The sequence below is a fragment of the Lactuca virosa genome, chromosome 9, assembly GCF_052849685.1.
Source record: "Lactuca virosa cultivar CGN04683 chromosome 9, Lactuca_virosa_CGN04683_v6, whole genome shotgun sequence".
NCBI lineage: Eukaryota > Viridiplantae > Streptophyta > Magnoliopsida > Asterales > Asteraceae > Lactuca > Lactuca virosa.
This window is the reverse complement of record NC_136434.1, coordinates 42,799,750-42,816,235: the sequence shown is the minus strand read 5'-3', so window position 1 is coordinate 42,816,235 and position 16,486 is coordinate 42,799,750. Positions and strand designations below refer to the sequence as shown.

Sequence of the window (16,486 nt, the reverse complement as noted above, 5' to 3'; positions counted from 1 at the left end):
AGTTTTATGTATCAATTATTAAATTAGCTGTTTTCTCGATTTGATCATTTTCTTACAATAATATTTTTAGGAAACGTCTTTCTTAATTATTGAAGAAACCCAACAATTGTGAAGTGAAATCAAAATGGAAATGAATAAAGGTGAATGAGTTTGAGCCCAAATGTTCGTCTTTAGCGGGTTATTTATCCGTTCCACCATTTTACGCTTGGTTATTCTCTCCGGTTTATATTTATCGTATATTTTTGAATTTTGAAATCTTTTTTATTCAACTTTGATATTAATATTTTTGTTTTTAATATATAATACTTGATGCAAAATATCTTATCAAATATCTTTTCATTGTTATAAGTTTCATCAATTAATATATAACAAACATAAATGTTTAAGGTCAAAATTAAATAATAAAGAATTCAAAAATCAAAAGTGGACAATAAATATAAAACATATGGAACATATGGAGTATATAGTCTTATATGGTTTTTATTTAGTTTGTAAAATAGTTTTATAGGGTTTTAATATTTTGTAAATTAATTTTTTTTTATAATTTTAATTAATTTTTTTTATTTTAGATTAAAAATTATGTAGATTATGAGTTTACATGTGTTGTGAATCGTTGTGAATGGAGAGAATAAGGAAAAGATGATTTTGCATTAATATGGAGAGAATCGTTGTGAATCGTTGTGAATGGAGAGAATAAGGAAAAGATGATTTTGCATTAATATGACAAATGAGTTGTAAGGAGCAATAAAGATGAACTTCCTCGACTTAATTCAATCGGCAAGAAACTAAGAATAGTCAATTTTATTTGAACCATTTTACTTTTATTATTATTACATGTGATCTTTCGAAAGAATTTTTTTTATCATCCAGATGAAGATATAACTTTTTGTATCTGATATGTCAAAGGAAAACTTTTATTATATATATTTTTAAAACTATATTAAAATAATGTGCATATTTCAAACTCAAATTAGTTATTTATTTCAAACACATTTTTGTTATATATGTTTATGACATTTAATTGGTTTTTTAAGGCATTTAATCCCCTCTTCTCTAATAAATAAAGATTTTGTTTGCCATCCGTCACACTCTCATTCAATTTGCAAAATATTATTTTATGATTATTTTGAATTAATTTTTTTTCCACATGTTATTTTATGAGTTTTTCTATTTTATTAAATTCAATATATTATTTTAATGTAATAATTACAATAAATGGATATCAATTTCATTAATCAACTTACCATTTAATTTCAAAATTCCAAAAATTAAAACTTAGGGATAATGACTTAAAAGGGTAATATATTTTTTGATTTGTACACATTTGGTCACTGAGTTTTTTTTCGTTCATATTTACCCCTTCAACTTGTTAAACTGTATACATTCAGTCCTTATGACCGGCTACTCCAGGTTACCCGATAAAAATGACTTAATAGGGTAATATATTTCTCACTTTGTACACATTTAGTCATTAATATTTTTGTACACATTTAGTCCTTTTTTTTTTGCAAAATAAGTCATTTTTTTTATACTCATTCAGTACTTATGAATGATTTTTTAGTTTTTTCTCACAAAATCTTACGTAGGACATTCATTAATGAGGTGTATGAGGCTTTTGATGCTTATATCCATCGCGATCTCGACTACTTGGTTGCTTAGGTCATGTGTTCTGAACGTCATAACTTCTTCATATAATCTCGGATTTTAACGATCTTTATATCCATTCGTTCATATTTTAGTCTACTACAACTTTCATTTAGATTACTCCCATTAAAAAATAATATATTTTTACTTACGATTTTTATATCCATACGCGGTGGTGGATTTAGTATGGTCCCGGTGTTGCACCGACAACACCTATTTTTTCTGTTCGCAGTTGAAAAATTTTCGCTTTTTTTTTTTTACGTTTATACCTATTTTCTATGTATCAGCAACACCTATTTCATCTCGGCAACACCTACTATGTATTACCGCGTCTTCCCCTATCTATACGTTTTTTATGAATGCATGTATGTATGTTTTTTTTTTATAAAATCGTTAGTAAAAATATATTACATTTTAACGGGAGTAATCTTAATGAAAGTTGTAGTAGACTCAAAAAAATGAACACGTAGATAAAGATCATTAAAATCTGATATCGTATGAAGAAGTTACGATGTTCAAAATACAAGACCTAAGCCAAACCACAAGACTTACGCAACCAAACAGTCGAGATCGCATTGGACATAAGCATCAACAACCCCAAGCACCTCATCAATAATTGTCTCACGTAAGATGTCATGAAAAAAACCTAAAGAAATCATTCATAAGTACTGAATGAGTACAAAAAAAGGACTTATTTTGAAACAGAAAAAAATGTTAAGGACTAAATATGTACAAAAATATTAAGGACTAAATGTGTACAAAATGAAAAATATATTACCCTATCAAGTCATTTTTCCCGGCTAACCTGGAGTAACAGGTCATAAGGACTAAATGTGTATAGTTTAACAAGTTTAAGGGATAAATGTGGACGAAAAAAAACTCAGTGACCAAATGTGTACAAATCGAATGATATGTTACCCTTTTAAGTCATTTCCCCTAAAACTTATTAGTTTTTTTTTTGTTTATTTATTTAAATTATGTGTTTAAATTTAAAAGATAAAAAACATTTTCATTATAATAATTCATTATTTTTTTTTATTTTCTTATAAATTCAAAGTTCTCAAATATTTAGACTTTTATATATATATATATATATATATATATATATATATATATATATATATATATTTAAATTAACACATGTAACACATGGGTCTAACAACTAGTAATCTAATAAATAAAGCCAATTTTACCACGTAGCATTGTATCAGCCCCCCTAAGCTTTTTTCATATCCCCAGGTCTTGATTCTCTTCCTAATTTTTTGCCCTATTTCTTATTCCGATCCCTGATTTTCTGATTCAACATTTCTTGAATTCCATTTAATCTCTTTTAAAATCACGATGATTTTTTCTTTGCAAATCAGGAATGTAATCCTATGTAAAATTGAAATCGGTGGACTAGGACTTCTATCGTAAACATCCGACTCAATACCTATCCTATTGGAACCCTCGATCCAATCAATGGTTGATGGTAATCCTTATTCTTCCTCTCTGGATTCAAGGAAATGTCTCATGAAGCCATGGCGCCGTCTCCCCCCTCTTGACGTTTCCAGGTGGGCTTATTTAGGTTTTTTGTATGAATATTGATTTATGAAATACATATCTCGATATGATCTTCTGTTTCTCCTCTTTACCTCCCTCATTTCTCTCAATCTATGTATTTTTCGTTATTGTGTGTTTATTTTTCGAGAATCAGACCCGATGACATAAAAAATGGAATTTCATAACGATATTGGGTCATCAAGAAGGGTTTCGATTTTGCAGGTAGATTTTGAAGCAATATTTCTTTGCGAGATGATTTTGAGTTGTATTCATAGGTTTTGTTCTCCAATCGTATTTACAAACCCAGTTTCTGATATGGAGAGAGATCTTACATATGCTATCATTTTCTAACTGATTTTCTATGTTTAATATTTAACATTATTTTCTATTATTGTTTTGGTTAAACATGTTAGCTTCTCTAAGTGACCGGTTGTTGGATGATCATGAAAGTATACTCAAACAAGCGGTCTGAATAATTTGAGATGCAACATCTATGGATTTATCATCCATTTCATGAAAGTATACTCACATGTTCGATTATTACATCATGAGTTCAAATCAAGAAGTTAAAAAAAAACAACCTTCCTCGAAGGTTCAAGCAGATGAACTGGACTTGCAAATGAAAATTTCATGTCTACATTGGTGGAAGTTTAAGGTTTTTTATATATAATTCTTCCTTTGGCCTTTGGTTATGCATTTGTATTTTGGCTTCTTTGGAAGGATGTAAAGTTGAATAGAAAATGCATCTTTAAGTTCATCAAAAATTTCACAGTTATACATTAGGAAAGAGCTTTTTGGGCTGTCTTTATCTCGAATTGTTGATTCAATACCTAATTTTATTGATAACCGAACTCGTTTCTTTTATAAATCCTTAATGTTTACTCTTCCAATTCAAAAATTATTTTTAACAGCCGGTGTTGCTCTATTCAATACTCAATTCGTTTAGCAACCCACTTGATTGTAATATTTATTTCTTTTTGTTGTGAAATGAGTAAATTGAGATGATCCAAAAGAAACTCAAGTGAGATTTGTTTGAGACATAATTATTTGAGAGATTACATATTAGGTTTGTTATAGTTCATGATGAATTATTAGTTTGTTTCGGTGTTGAGCTCTAATTGTAGTATCTTTAACCTTTGTTATAAACCAATGGTTTTAGTTTTCTTGGAAGGAAGAACAATATAGGTGAGATGATCTGGTGCAATAAGAAGAGCCAAGGGTATAATGGTCTTTTTTTAGGGATTTGTCAATTGTAGCAGGTATATTCAAAACTGTATAGAACATCTTGACAATGGTTGGCAAGGGGAAAAGGTTTTATGCTGTAAAACATAATTGGATGATCAAATGAGCAAGTTGAATCCTGTAAATGCTAGTCAATAACTTATTATGAGATTTATGAATAATTAGTATTATATATGATTAAAAAATTGTAACATCCGGATTCCCAGGTATCTTATTTTAGTTATTTATTTTGGGTTTTATGGAGGGACTCGGCGAGTAGACGCTCAGACTCGCCGAGTAAGATCGCGAGTTCTTGACTGGATTAATGACCGGACTCGACGAGTAGATACGTGGACTCGGCGAGTCCGCGCTGTAAAGTGAAACCCTAAATCCCCGGGCCTGTGCCCTATTTAAAGGCCTTTATGGCCTCCATTTGCGGCCAATGCACCCCAAAGAAACCCTAGAGAGAGCAGTGAGAGAGTTGAGAGCAAGAAGAGGCTAATACATCACTTTTGGTGTAGTTTTGCTAGAAGGAAGAAGGAAACACCCATCTAGAGCGTGAAGGGAGCTTGGATCTGGGCTAATCATCTTGAGAGTTCATCTCTAGAGGTATAATCCCTTCTATTTCGTGTTGATATGATAGATTTCATGATTTTAGGGGGGATTTTTACCTCCGTTTTATGTAAGATCTAGTGAGTATGAGGCCCCCTTTGTGTTAATAGCATCAGATCTGGACCATGAGCGGTCCATAGAGTCACTATCCCTCAGCTTTATGCAAGCAAAAGAAAGATTGGGGACTAGGTTGCCATTTTTAGAGTTATTTCTCCATTTATGACTTGTTGTGGGTTGCATGCACGTAAAGGTTGCACCTTTACGTGACATTTGAACATTTGAAGGGTAGATCTGATAGTTAGGGAAGCAGATCTGACCTTAGGAGGTCATTTGAGGATGAACATGGAGGCAACTCGCCGAGTCCATAAGTGGACTCGACGAGTCGAGTCGGGGTTGCCCCACGATTCGTGACAGGTGTAACCCGTCGAGTGGAAGGATGACTCGACGAGCCAAGAGAGGCTGAAAGGATTCAGAGGACCCACATGGACTCGCCGAGTCGCCCTTGTGCACTCGACGAGTCGGGTCAAAGTTGACCGTTGACTTTCGTTGACTTTAGGGTTCTGGTCAAGACTGATTCAGGAGAGTTCAGGGAAGGGTAGAATGGCCTTCTACCCAATCTATAGAGATGAGATCATGAGTGAATATTGATCGAGGATGTTATCTGAATAATAGGAGGAGGCTAAGTCGGGACGTTGAGCACGAGAGTTTATCTGATTTCATTGAGGTGAGTCTTCTCACTATACATTACCTAGAGTGGTATTTATGTGTAGACCAGAGGGTCTTGTATGCTATGTGTGTGTGTGTGTGTATATATATATATATATATATATATGAGTTATGTGCATTGTGTTATATGTATGCTATGTGTTGAATAGACCGGGCCGGAGGGCCCAACGATATAGACCGGACCGAAGGGTCCAACGACACAGACTGGACCGAAGGGTCCAACGAGCTATGACCGGACCAGAGGGTCCAACGAGCTACGGGACTGGAGGGTCCCGTTGAGACACATCGACCGGAGGGTCGTATTGTAGCCTCGAGTGGCGTATATGTTGCATGTGGTATTTTGGGGAACTCACTAAGCATTTATGCTTACAGTTGTTGTGTTATGTGTTTCAGGTACTAGCGAGGATCGAGGGAAGGCGCCGACATGATCCGTACACACTGAGAGGATTTATGTATTTGAGGATCTTGGGATTTGTTTATTGAGATAACATGTGTTACATTGGATTACTATGATATTTTATGAATGAGAGTATGTTTTTAAAATGAAAAAAAATTGTTTTGAAAATTTACGTCGTTACAAGTTGGTATCAGAGCCTTGGTTTGAGAGACTCGGATACACCTCCGGGCGTATCTAAACTCAAACTAAGGATTTGAGAGAATTTTTCATAAAAGAAACAATTTTTTCCAAAAGAGTAAAGGACTTTTGAGAAAAGCGGAACGGAGCAGTGTGTACGATCAGCCAGCGCCCGAACGGTGATTTCCCAAAATACCCTTACATTATTTGTTATGAGATATTATGTGATATGTTATGCATGCTAGAGTAGGCTAGGTATTGCCTTAGCCTAGGAGTTACTGCTACTATGAGATACTTTGAGAGTAAGTAGGTAGCAGCGAGGAACTTATGAGTGGTCTACCAGAGGGTAGCCTGAGTTTAGTGAGATATAGAGTACTTGTGATCTGGGATCCTAGGAGGAGGACTTGGGGTGAATACCGATGCGTTGTGGAAGGTAGTATAAGGCCCCGTACTACTAGAAACACCGGATCGGTGAACAGTCCAAGTAAGAATCCTCAGGGTACTAAAGAACAAGTAGGGTTGAGTATCGAGTGCGAGTATACTCGAACGAGTCTCTGATTCTTTTGTGTTGTATTTCAGAGACATCATGGTTGGGACGCGCCACCACCCAGGAGGCAGTGGTACCAGCGATGAGGAGATTCGTAGGTTGATTCACGAGGAGGTGGCTGCGGCCATTCGAGCTGAGATACCAGAGATGTTCGGGTCTATCAAGACCACGCTGATCGAGACTTTTGATGAGCGGTACGCTGCTCTTACTGAGGCTGCTGTTGCTGCGGCCACCGCAACTGTCGCTGCTGCCAGGCCCCAGGGAGGTGACTCGTTGCTGTACCGAGAGTTCAGCAACACGAAGCCACCAGAGTTGGATGGGACGCAGGACCCGATTTCTGCGATGAGGTGGATTTTTGACATCGAGGGATGCTTCTACACCTGCTCGTGTCCGGAGCATCTGAGGGTTAGGTTTGCGCTTAACCAGCTTCGCTTGGGAGCGAAGGATTGGTGGATGTTTGTGACGACAGACTTCACTACGGCAGAGCTTACTGCGGTGACCCGGGAGAGGTTCACCACGATGTTTCGAGATGAGTATGTTCCCCCTGTGGAGAGGGAACGTCTAGCCCAGGAGTTCTTATCCCTCAAGCAGGGAACTGAGTCTGTGATGGTGATTACGAGGATGTTTCACGAGAGGGCGTTGTTTTGCCCTGAGCACGTGTCGACTGAGCAGGCACGTATGAGCCGGTACTTGAGCATACTGATGAGGGATATCCGTGAGTTCGTGGCGAACTCGTCATACCGGACATTTGCCGAGCTTCAAGCAAATGCCCGGAAGAGAGAGATTGAGCTGGAGACTCAGGTCAGGGAGGAGGCCGAGTCTCAGAGGAGGGACAGACGACCGACACAGGTGCAACCGGCAGCCAAGCGGGCAAATCCCACTGATTCGAGATCTGGGGGTCCGAAGGGCCGCCCTTGTGGGAAGTGCGGCAAGAGTCACGAGGGGGTGTGCAGAGCTGGGGTGTGTTACAAGTGTGGGAAGGAGGGGCATTTCGTGAGGGATTGCCCCAAGGGATTCTCGGTTTGCTTTCATTGCAACCAGACCGGCCATCGGAAGGCCGAGTGCCCTCAGCTACTACAGGGATCAGCACAGGGGTCTACACCTGCTGCTAGAGCTATTGAGGTCCGGCCAGCGAAGGCCGAGGCACCAAAGGCTCGCGGGAGAGCCTTCCAGTTGACAACGGAGGAGGTCCGCGCAGCGCCCGATGTCGTGGCCGGTATGTATTCTTTTACTTACCTATTTTGAGTTTGAGATTTTGTGCTTATATTGTGTTATGCTTAGGTACTTTTCTTGTGAGTTCTGTACCTGCGTTGGTGTTATTCGACTCGGGTGCGAGTCGATCTTTCGTGTCATTAGCATTTAGTCAGCACATCAGTGTTCAGCGAGAGGCGTTGAGTCGACCTCTACGAGTTTCTATAGCCGACAAGCGAGCGGTGTATGCTACTAATGTGATCCGAGGATGTGTACTCGAGATCTTCGGCGTTGAGTTTCCGATTGATTTGGTCCCGATTGCGATGGGAGATGTCTGTGTCATCGTGGGCATGGACTGGTTGAGCAGGTTTGGAGCGGTTATCGACTGCGAGCGACAGTTGGTGACCATACGAGACCCTAGTGGGGGAGTTCTTACGGTGTACGGCGAGGGTACCCGTTCAGGGTTAGCATTCTGTTCGGCTGCTAGAGCGAGGCAGAGTCTACAGCAGGGTTGTAGTGGGTTTGTGGCCTACGTGATGGACACACGAGTAGCAGCGGAGAGGCCTAGTTCTGTTGATGATGTGCCGATAGTGCGTGAGTTCCCGTATGTTTTCCCCGAGGAGTTGCCGGGTGTGCCTCCCGAGAGGCAGGTGGAGTTTCACATCGATTTGGTTCCGGGAGCGGCACCTATCGCCAAGGCGCCCTATCGCCTTGCGCCACCAGAGATGCAGGAGTTATCCTCACAGCTTCAGGAGTTGTTGGGGAAGGGATTTATCAGACCGAGTAGCTCGCCGTGGGGAGTGCCGATCCTTTTTGTCAAGAAAAAGGATGGTTCACACCGGATATGCATTGATTACCGGGAGTTGAACAAGTTAACGGTCAAGAATCGTTACCCACTGCCGAGGATTGATGATATGTTTGATCAGTTGCAGGGAGCGTCTTGGTTCTCCAAGATTGATACGAGGTCTGGATATCATCAGATGAGAGTGCGTGATGAGGATGTCCAGAAGACGGCGTTCAGGACTCGTTACGGGCATTACGAGTTCGTGGTGATGCTTTTCGGGCTCACCAATACACCGGCAGCGTTCATGGATCTCATGAACAGGGTGTGTAGGCCGATGTTGGATCGATCGGTGATCGTGTTCATCGATGACATATTGGTGTATTCGAGATCCAGAGAGCAACATGAGGAGCATTTGAGGGAGATCCTCGGAGTTCTGAGATCGGAGAGGCTTTACGCCAAATTCTCCAAGTGTGATTTCTGGTTACGAGAGGTCCAGTTCCTGGGACATCTCGTTAATCAGAATGGGATATTGGTCGATCCGGCCAAGATTGAGGCGGTGATGAGTTGGGAGGTGCCGAGATCCCCCACCGAGATCAGGAGTTTCCTGGGGTTGGCCGGCTATTATAGGAGATTTATTAAAGATTTCTCCAAGATCGCCGTGCCTCTCACCAGGTTGACCCAGAAGGGCGTTACTTTTTCGTGGGGTCCTGAGCAGCAGGCCTCGTTTGAGACTCTTCGCCAGAGGTTGTGCGAAGCCCCGGTGTTATTCCTTCCAGAGGGAATGGAGGATTTTGTGGTGTACTGCGATGCATCGATATCAGGGTTGGGTGCGGTGCTTATGCAGAGAGGGAATGTGATAGCGTATGCATCGAGGCAGCTGAAGCCTCATGAGACGAGGTATCCCACCCACGATCTGGAGTTGGGGGCAGTGGTGTTCGCCCTCAAGATCTGGCGCCATTACCTGTATGGGGTTCGGTGTACCATATACACGGACCACAAGAGTTTGAAGTATCTGATGGATCAGCCCAACCTGAATATGCGCCAGAGGATATGGTTGGATGTGGTAAAGGATTACGATTGTGAGATCCTGTACCACCCGGGCAAAGCTAATGTTGTAGCTGATGCGCTGAGTCGTAGGGCGGAGAGTGCCCCGATTCGAGACACTTGTATGCGATTGACAGTGATGACTCGGGTGTTGGACACCATTCAGGAGGCCCAGGCAGAGGCCGTGAGACCTGAGAACCGCAAGAGAGAGCGGGTGATTGGGCAGGTACCTGAGTTTGTTACCGATAGTCATGGGCTGATGACCTTTCAGGGTCGGATTTGGGTGCCGTATGCAGGCGGGACGCGCACCACTTTGATGGAGGAGGCGCACCGATCGAGGTTCTCGATCCATCCCGGGGCCACTAAGATGTATTTGGACCTGAAGAGGGACTATTGGTGGCCCTGTATGAAGAGGGATGTAGCATGGTTTGTTGAGAGGTGCTTGACCTGTCGCAGGGTTAAGGCCGAGCACCAGCGTCCGCATGGCAAGTTGCAGCCACTTGAGGTTCCCCAATGGAAGTGGGAACAGATTTCTATGGATTTCATCACCAAATTGCCGAGGACCGCACGGGGTGTCGACGCAATTTGGGTGATCGTCGACCGGCTGACGAAGAGCGCGCATTTTCTTGCTATCAGTGATCGTCGACCGGCTGACGAAGAGCGCGCATTTTCTGCTGAGAGGCTGGCAGAGTTGTATGTGAGGGAGGTGGTATCGCGGCATGGGGTGGATCGAGATGTATGTTTCACTTCCAGGTTCTGGAAGAAGTTCCACGAGGAGTTGGGTACGAGGTTGCATTTCAGTACCGCTTACCACCACCAGACGGACGGACAGAGTGAGCGGACGATTCAGACACTCGAGGACATGCTTCGAGCATGTGTGTTGGACTTCGGGGGAAGTTGGGACACGTACTTGCCGTTGGCTGAGTTTTCCTACAACAACAGCCACCATTCGAGTATTGGTGTGCCTCCCTTCGAGTTGTTGTATGGGAAGAGGTGTCGGACTCCCATTTGCTGGGGAGAGGTAGGGCAGCGTGTGATGGGTAGCACCGAGATAGTGCTTCAGACGACAAAGCAGATACAGCAGGTTAGACAGAGGTTATTGATGGCTCAGAGTCGTCAGAAGAGTTATGCGGATAGGCGACGATCCGAGCTTGAGTTCCAGGTGGGAGACTTCGTACTCCTGAAGGTGTCTCCTTGGAAATGAGTGATTCGGTTCAGGAAGAGGGGCAAGCTGGGGCCCCGGTACATCTGTTCGTTCAGAGTGACCGCGAGAGTGGGCAGGGTAGCGTATCGTTTGGAGCTACCTGCGGAGTTGAGCCAGATTTATGATACCTTCCATGTGTCTCAGTTGAGGAAGTGTATAGCCGATGAGTCAGCGGTAGTGCCGCTGGAGGACATTCAGGTAGATGCGAGGTTGAATTATGTTGAGGAACCGATCGCGATTTTGGATCGGAAGATCAAGGTTCTGAGGAACAAGGAGGTGCACCTCGTTCAGGTCCAGTGGCAACATCGGAGAGGGTCCGAGCTGACTTGGGAGCCGGAGTTGGAGATGCGGGAGCAGCATCCAGAGTTGTTTGCGGGGCAAGACTTCGAGGGCGAAGTCTGATTCTAGTGGGGGAGAATTGTAACATCCGGATTCCCAGGTATCTTATTTTAGTTATTTATTTTGGGTTTTATGGAGGGACTCGGCGAGTAGACGCTCAGACTCGCCGAGTAAGATCGCGAGTTCTTGACTGGATTAATGACCGGACTCGACGAGTAGATACGTGGAATCGGTGAGTCCGCGCTGTAAAGTGAAACCCTAAATCCCCGGGCCTGTGCCCTATTTAAAGGCCTTTATGGCCTCCATTTGCGGCCAATGCACCCCAGAGAAACCCTAGAGAGAGCAGTGAGAGAGTTGAGAGCAAGAAGAGGCTAATACATCACTTTTGGTGTAGTTTTGCTAGAAGGAAGAAAGAAACACCCATCTAGAGCGTGAAGGGAGCTTGGATCTGGGCTAATCATCTTGAGAGTTCATCTCTGGAGGTATAATCCCTTCTATTTCGTGTTGATATGATAGATTTCATGATTTTAGGGGGGATTTTTACCTCCGTTTTATGTAAGATCTAGTGAGTATGAGGCCCCCTTTGTGTTAATAGCATCAGATCTGGACCATGAGCGGTCCATAGAGTCACTATCCCTCAGCTTTATGCAAGCAAAAGAAAGATTGGGGACTAGGTTGCCATTTTTAGAGTTATTTCTCCATTTATGACTTGTTGTGGGTTGCATGCACGTAAAGGTTGCACCTTTACGTGACATTTGAACATTTGAAGGGTAGATCTGATAGTTAGGGAAGCAGATCTGACCTTAGGAGGTCATTTGAGGATGAACATGGAGGCAACTCGCCGAGTCCATAAGTGGACTCGACGAGTCGAGTCGGGGTTGCCCCACGATTCGTGACAGGTGTAACCCGTCGAGTGGAAGGATGACTCGACGAGCCAAGAGAGGCTGAAAGGATTCAGAGGACCCACATGGACTCGCCGAGTCGCCCTTGTGCACTCGACGAGTCGGGTCAAAGTTGACCGTTGACTTTCGTTGACTTTAGGGTTCTGGTCAAGACTGATTCAGGAGAGTTCAGGGAAGGGTAGAATGGCCTTCTACCCAATCTGTAGAGATGAGATCATGAGTGAATATTGATCGGGGATGTTATCTGAATAATAGGAGGAGGCTAAGTCGGGACGTTGAGCACGAGAGTTTATCCGATTTCATTGAGGTGAGTCTTCTCACTATACATTACCTAGAGTGATATTTATGTGTAGACCAGAGGATCTTGTATGCTATGTGTATATATATGAGTTATGTGCATTGTGTTATATGTATGCTATGTGTTGAATAGACCGGGCCGGAGGGCCCAACGATATAGACCGGACCGAAGGGTCCAACGACACATACTGGACTGAAGGGTCCGACGAGCTATGACCGGACCAGAGGGTCCAACGAGCTACGGGACTGGAGGGTCCCGCTGAGACACATCGACCGAAGGGTCGTATTGTAGCCTCGAGTGGCGTATATGTTGCATGTGGTATTTTGGGGAACTCACTAAGCATTTATGCTTACAGTTGTTGTGTTATGTGTTTCAGGTACTAGCGAGGATCGCAGGAAGGCGTCGGCATGATCCGTACACACTGAGAGGATTTATGTATTTGAGGATCTTGGGATTTGTTTATTGAGATAACATGTGTTAAATTGGATTACTATGATATTTTATGAATGAGAGTATGTTTTTAAAATGAAAAAAAATTGTTTTGGAAATTTACGTCGTTACAAAAATTATAATATCAAATACTAATGCATGTTTTTTTTTCAAATAGTAATAAGTTGTATCATTAGAAAATGTCTTTCAGATGATTTGTGATTATTTGACATGTTCCAATATGTTTGATAAATTGCAAGTAAAACATAATATAACTTGAGCATCTTTAGGTCAGAAAGTTCAAATTTCCTTAGCTAATGAGCAACTTAATTTTGTGATTATATGTATTAATGATAAATCCAACATATGTGTATTTGAAATTACATGTTTAGTTTATTTAGGAACATTGGCAGACAAAAATACAAAATAAATGTATGTTTTATAACGTCATTATTATGTAAAATTGAGATATGCAAGACTTACACTTCAGACTTTTATGAGCTTGATCCCTGCTTTGTGAGTCATGTTATTATGTAACTACATATATTTTGCATATTTTGTAGATACGGAAGAGCTCAACAATTTTGTAGAAGTTGATGTGCTTCAAAAGTTGCCCATCAAAATTTGAGATTAATGAGGTTCTCTTCTATTCTCTATCTCACGTATCCTACATACCAAGTCCTAATACAAATTTTTTGCTGCATATTTACATGCCCATCTGCTAAAGATTTGAAGAAAAATAATGTGTTAATGTATAACTTTTAGTCTTTAAGTTTGTAGATTAACTGTTTGATTTACAAGTTTTTTTTTATTTGAATGAATAATAAATAAGTTCGTATGGGAGAAACAGTTTCAAGTTGGCATAACTTGCTTCAGATTAACTGTTTTTATGCTATTTAAATGTTTGTGCATTCTTTGTAAGTAACACAAGATTTTGGTTATGGAACCCAAAAATTGATTTAGCATTCCAATGTTGTGTTGGATATACTTTTTGAATACACATAGCTTTCTCTTTGGCCAAATACTGATTCAGATTGTGGGTTGGCTTGATTTCAGCTGGAGGATCAAACCTCAAGCAATGATATATACAGACTGAGATGCTACAAAGCAGGTTAAAATGGAAGAGTATGAAAAAATATATATATGACGACTTGGTCTTGCTTCATGCTTTATCATGTTTGAAAGGAATATGTAACATTTTTAGGCATTTAAGCCATAATCCTACCTATGTTACGAAATTGGTGTTAGAAAATTGGACTAAAATTGTTAGATCTTAAGGTTGGACAGAATGGGCGGGACAAAAACTTATCTTACAAATGATAATTGGCAAAGCAAATTTTTTTTTATTAACTTAATTGATAGTACCGGATTATTTTAATGAAAAGTTTAGCTGGATATGACTATTTGAAGTCTCATATGGACTTATTTTTAGATATTTTTCAGCATCAGGGGTATTTTTGTCATAGAAATCATGGCCAAAAAGGAGGTCATTCTTATGAAACTTATATACTCGGTTACTTTTAGAAATCATGACCAAGTTTTTTTGTAGTTATTTTTTGGAGCTTTGTTGGTGTGTTTAATCCTCACAAAAAATTCATCCGGTGGTGCTTAGATTTCTGGACTTTTATCTTTGGCTTGATTGTTTTGTCCATTTTACTCTTGAGGGTTCATTTTGTCTTGCTATGTTTAGTTGTAGGAGCTCTTATTGGTGTTGTTTGAATCTAAGAGGTTGTCTCATGTGTTTGAATATAGGAGAATCTTTTTTATAATTTGTTGCCATTCTAAAAATAAAAGTTACCCTTAAAAGGTTGGTTATTATATCATCTTACTTTCTATTCTTCCTATTCTTGCATTGTAAATAGCAATGAACTTTAATTAATTATTTATTTGATTTTTTTTTGTCACATGCAGTAAATAAAATTAACGCCTAAAAAGTTGATGTGTTATATCAACTTGCTTTTCTCGATTTTTGCATTCTAATTAGCAATTAGTTTTGCCATCCAGAAAAAGTTAGCGACGCAGCCTGTTGCCCGTTTGTCTTCCATCGATATGTATTGAACTATATTAGTAGTATGGAATGGAATTTTGCAATAAAGAGCACCAAACGTTCTATTTTTTGTTACTTCCTGAAAATTGGTACAACTTTATATATATATATATATATATATATATATATATATATATATATATATATATATATATATATATATATATATTGCTATTTGATGTAAATGTACACACTTTTATATATTTGTTTTCTTGTGTCCTGTAATAAATGAAATAAGTACCTAATAAGTTGTTGATTTTGGATAATTGTTTGATATTTACTTTTTTGTTTTCTTTTGTGGCTTGCGCTAAATGAAATAAATACTAAAAAGTTAAAAATATATATATATATATATATATTATAGCACCTTAAATTGACAATAATATTTCATTACATTATATTTTGTTGAATATTTGTTATTATAAGTAAATACCTTAAAGTATGTCGGTCTTTTTAGCTGGGTTACACTAAAAAATGAACTACTAAAAATTAGATTTTTTTATAATGTTACTTTTATTGAAAAACATGACTTTTCATCTAAAGCTTAAAATAGTCAATTTGTACATTTTACCTGGGTTCTATGCTTTTATGCAAGCTATTAATTGTAAAATGGCCAAACTATACGTTTTTGTTTGGGCTCCTTGCGGACACGGGCACTAGAGATTTATCCTTTCATTTTAACGATTTTTGTTGGGCTCTTTGTAGGGATTGGTCTTCTATGCTAGCCATGAATGGTAAAACGGTAATTTTAAATATTTCGTCCAACTTAACTTTAGTGGATGTTGAAATGAAAAAAAATCTAACCCGGAGTCTACAATACAAGCAACACAAGCGAGCACAGCCTCATCGTCATCATCATCATTATATGTACTCATTTTTTTATATAATTGCCGATCTTATCTTTAATTCCAAAAGTATTATCCCCTTCCATCTATCAAATGCAACATTTGTTAAAAGACACATTCTTTCCTTCTGGACAACATTCAGTCTCTCCCACGACCAACACATCTATAAACCTTATTTTAGCTTTCATTTCCATGTTGGTTTCCATTTGTCTTTCAATTTTTTTTGTTCTAACGTTTTTCAGAAAAATCAGTACTTTACTCGCAATTGCTCCATGTAAATTTTCGGATTTGCAATTTATATTATCATGTTTTCTTTCATGTATGTTTCTTACATTAAATTACTTTCTAATTTTAAATAAAACGTTATTTCATCATCGATTGTTTTTTTTTTTTTTTCAGTTTATGTAATTTTCTATTTCATTGTACAACATAATCATCTTAATTTAAAATAAGGATGATACAATTACAGTTAATACACCAATCTTTGTATAAAAATAAATATTTGCAAATCTATTATTAATGATTACTATTTTAATA

The 16,486-nt window shown here is 39.5% G+C and overlaps 1 protein-coding gene and 1 long non-coding RNA gene across 3 annotated transcripts; both read left to right on the top strand.

Moving 5' to 3' along the window:
- Positions 1–2,972: 2,972 nt before the first annotated feature.
- On the top strand, positions 2,973–6,247 carry LOC145141169 (uncharacterized). 2 transcript variants are annotated; one of them, XR_013722480.1, is made up of 4 exons: positions 2,973–3,197; positions 4,929–5,016; positions 5,692–5,743; positions 6,139–6,247. It is a non-coding gene; the product is annotated as an uncharacterized LOC145141169 (long non-coding RNA). The 2 variants fall into 2 exon arrangements; XR_013722479.1 differs by lacking the exon at positions 2,973–3,197 and having other exon boundaries at positions 4,639–5,016.
- Positions 6,248–6,905: 658 nt separating this feature from the next.
- Positions 6,906–13,100, top strand: LOC145139173 (uncharacterized). Its single transcript, XM_079073093.1, has 2 exons — positions 6,906–8,082; positions 13,005–13,100. Exons 1-2 carry the CDS (start codon positions 6,906–6,908, stop codon positions 13,037–13,039), a joined length of 1,212 nt encoding a protein of 403 aa, XP_078929219.1. The 3' UTR covers positions 13,040–13,100.
- Positions 13,101–16,486: the final 3,386 nt, after the last annotated feature.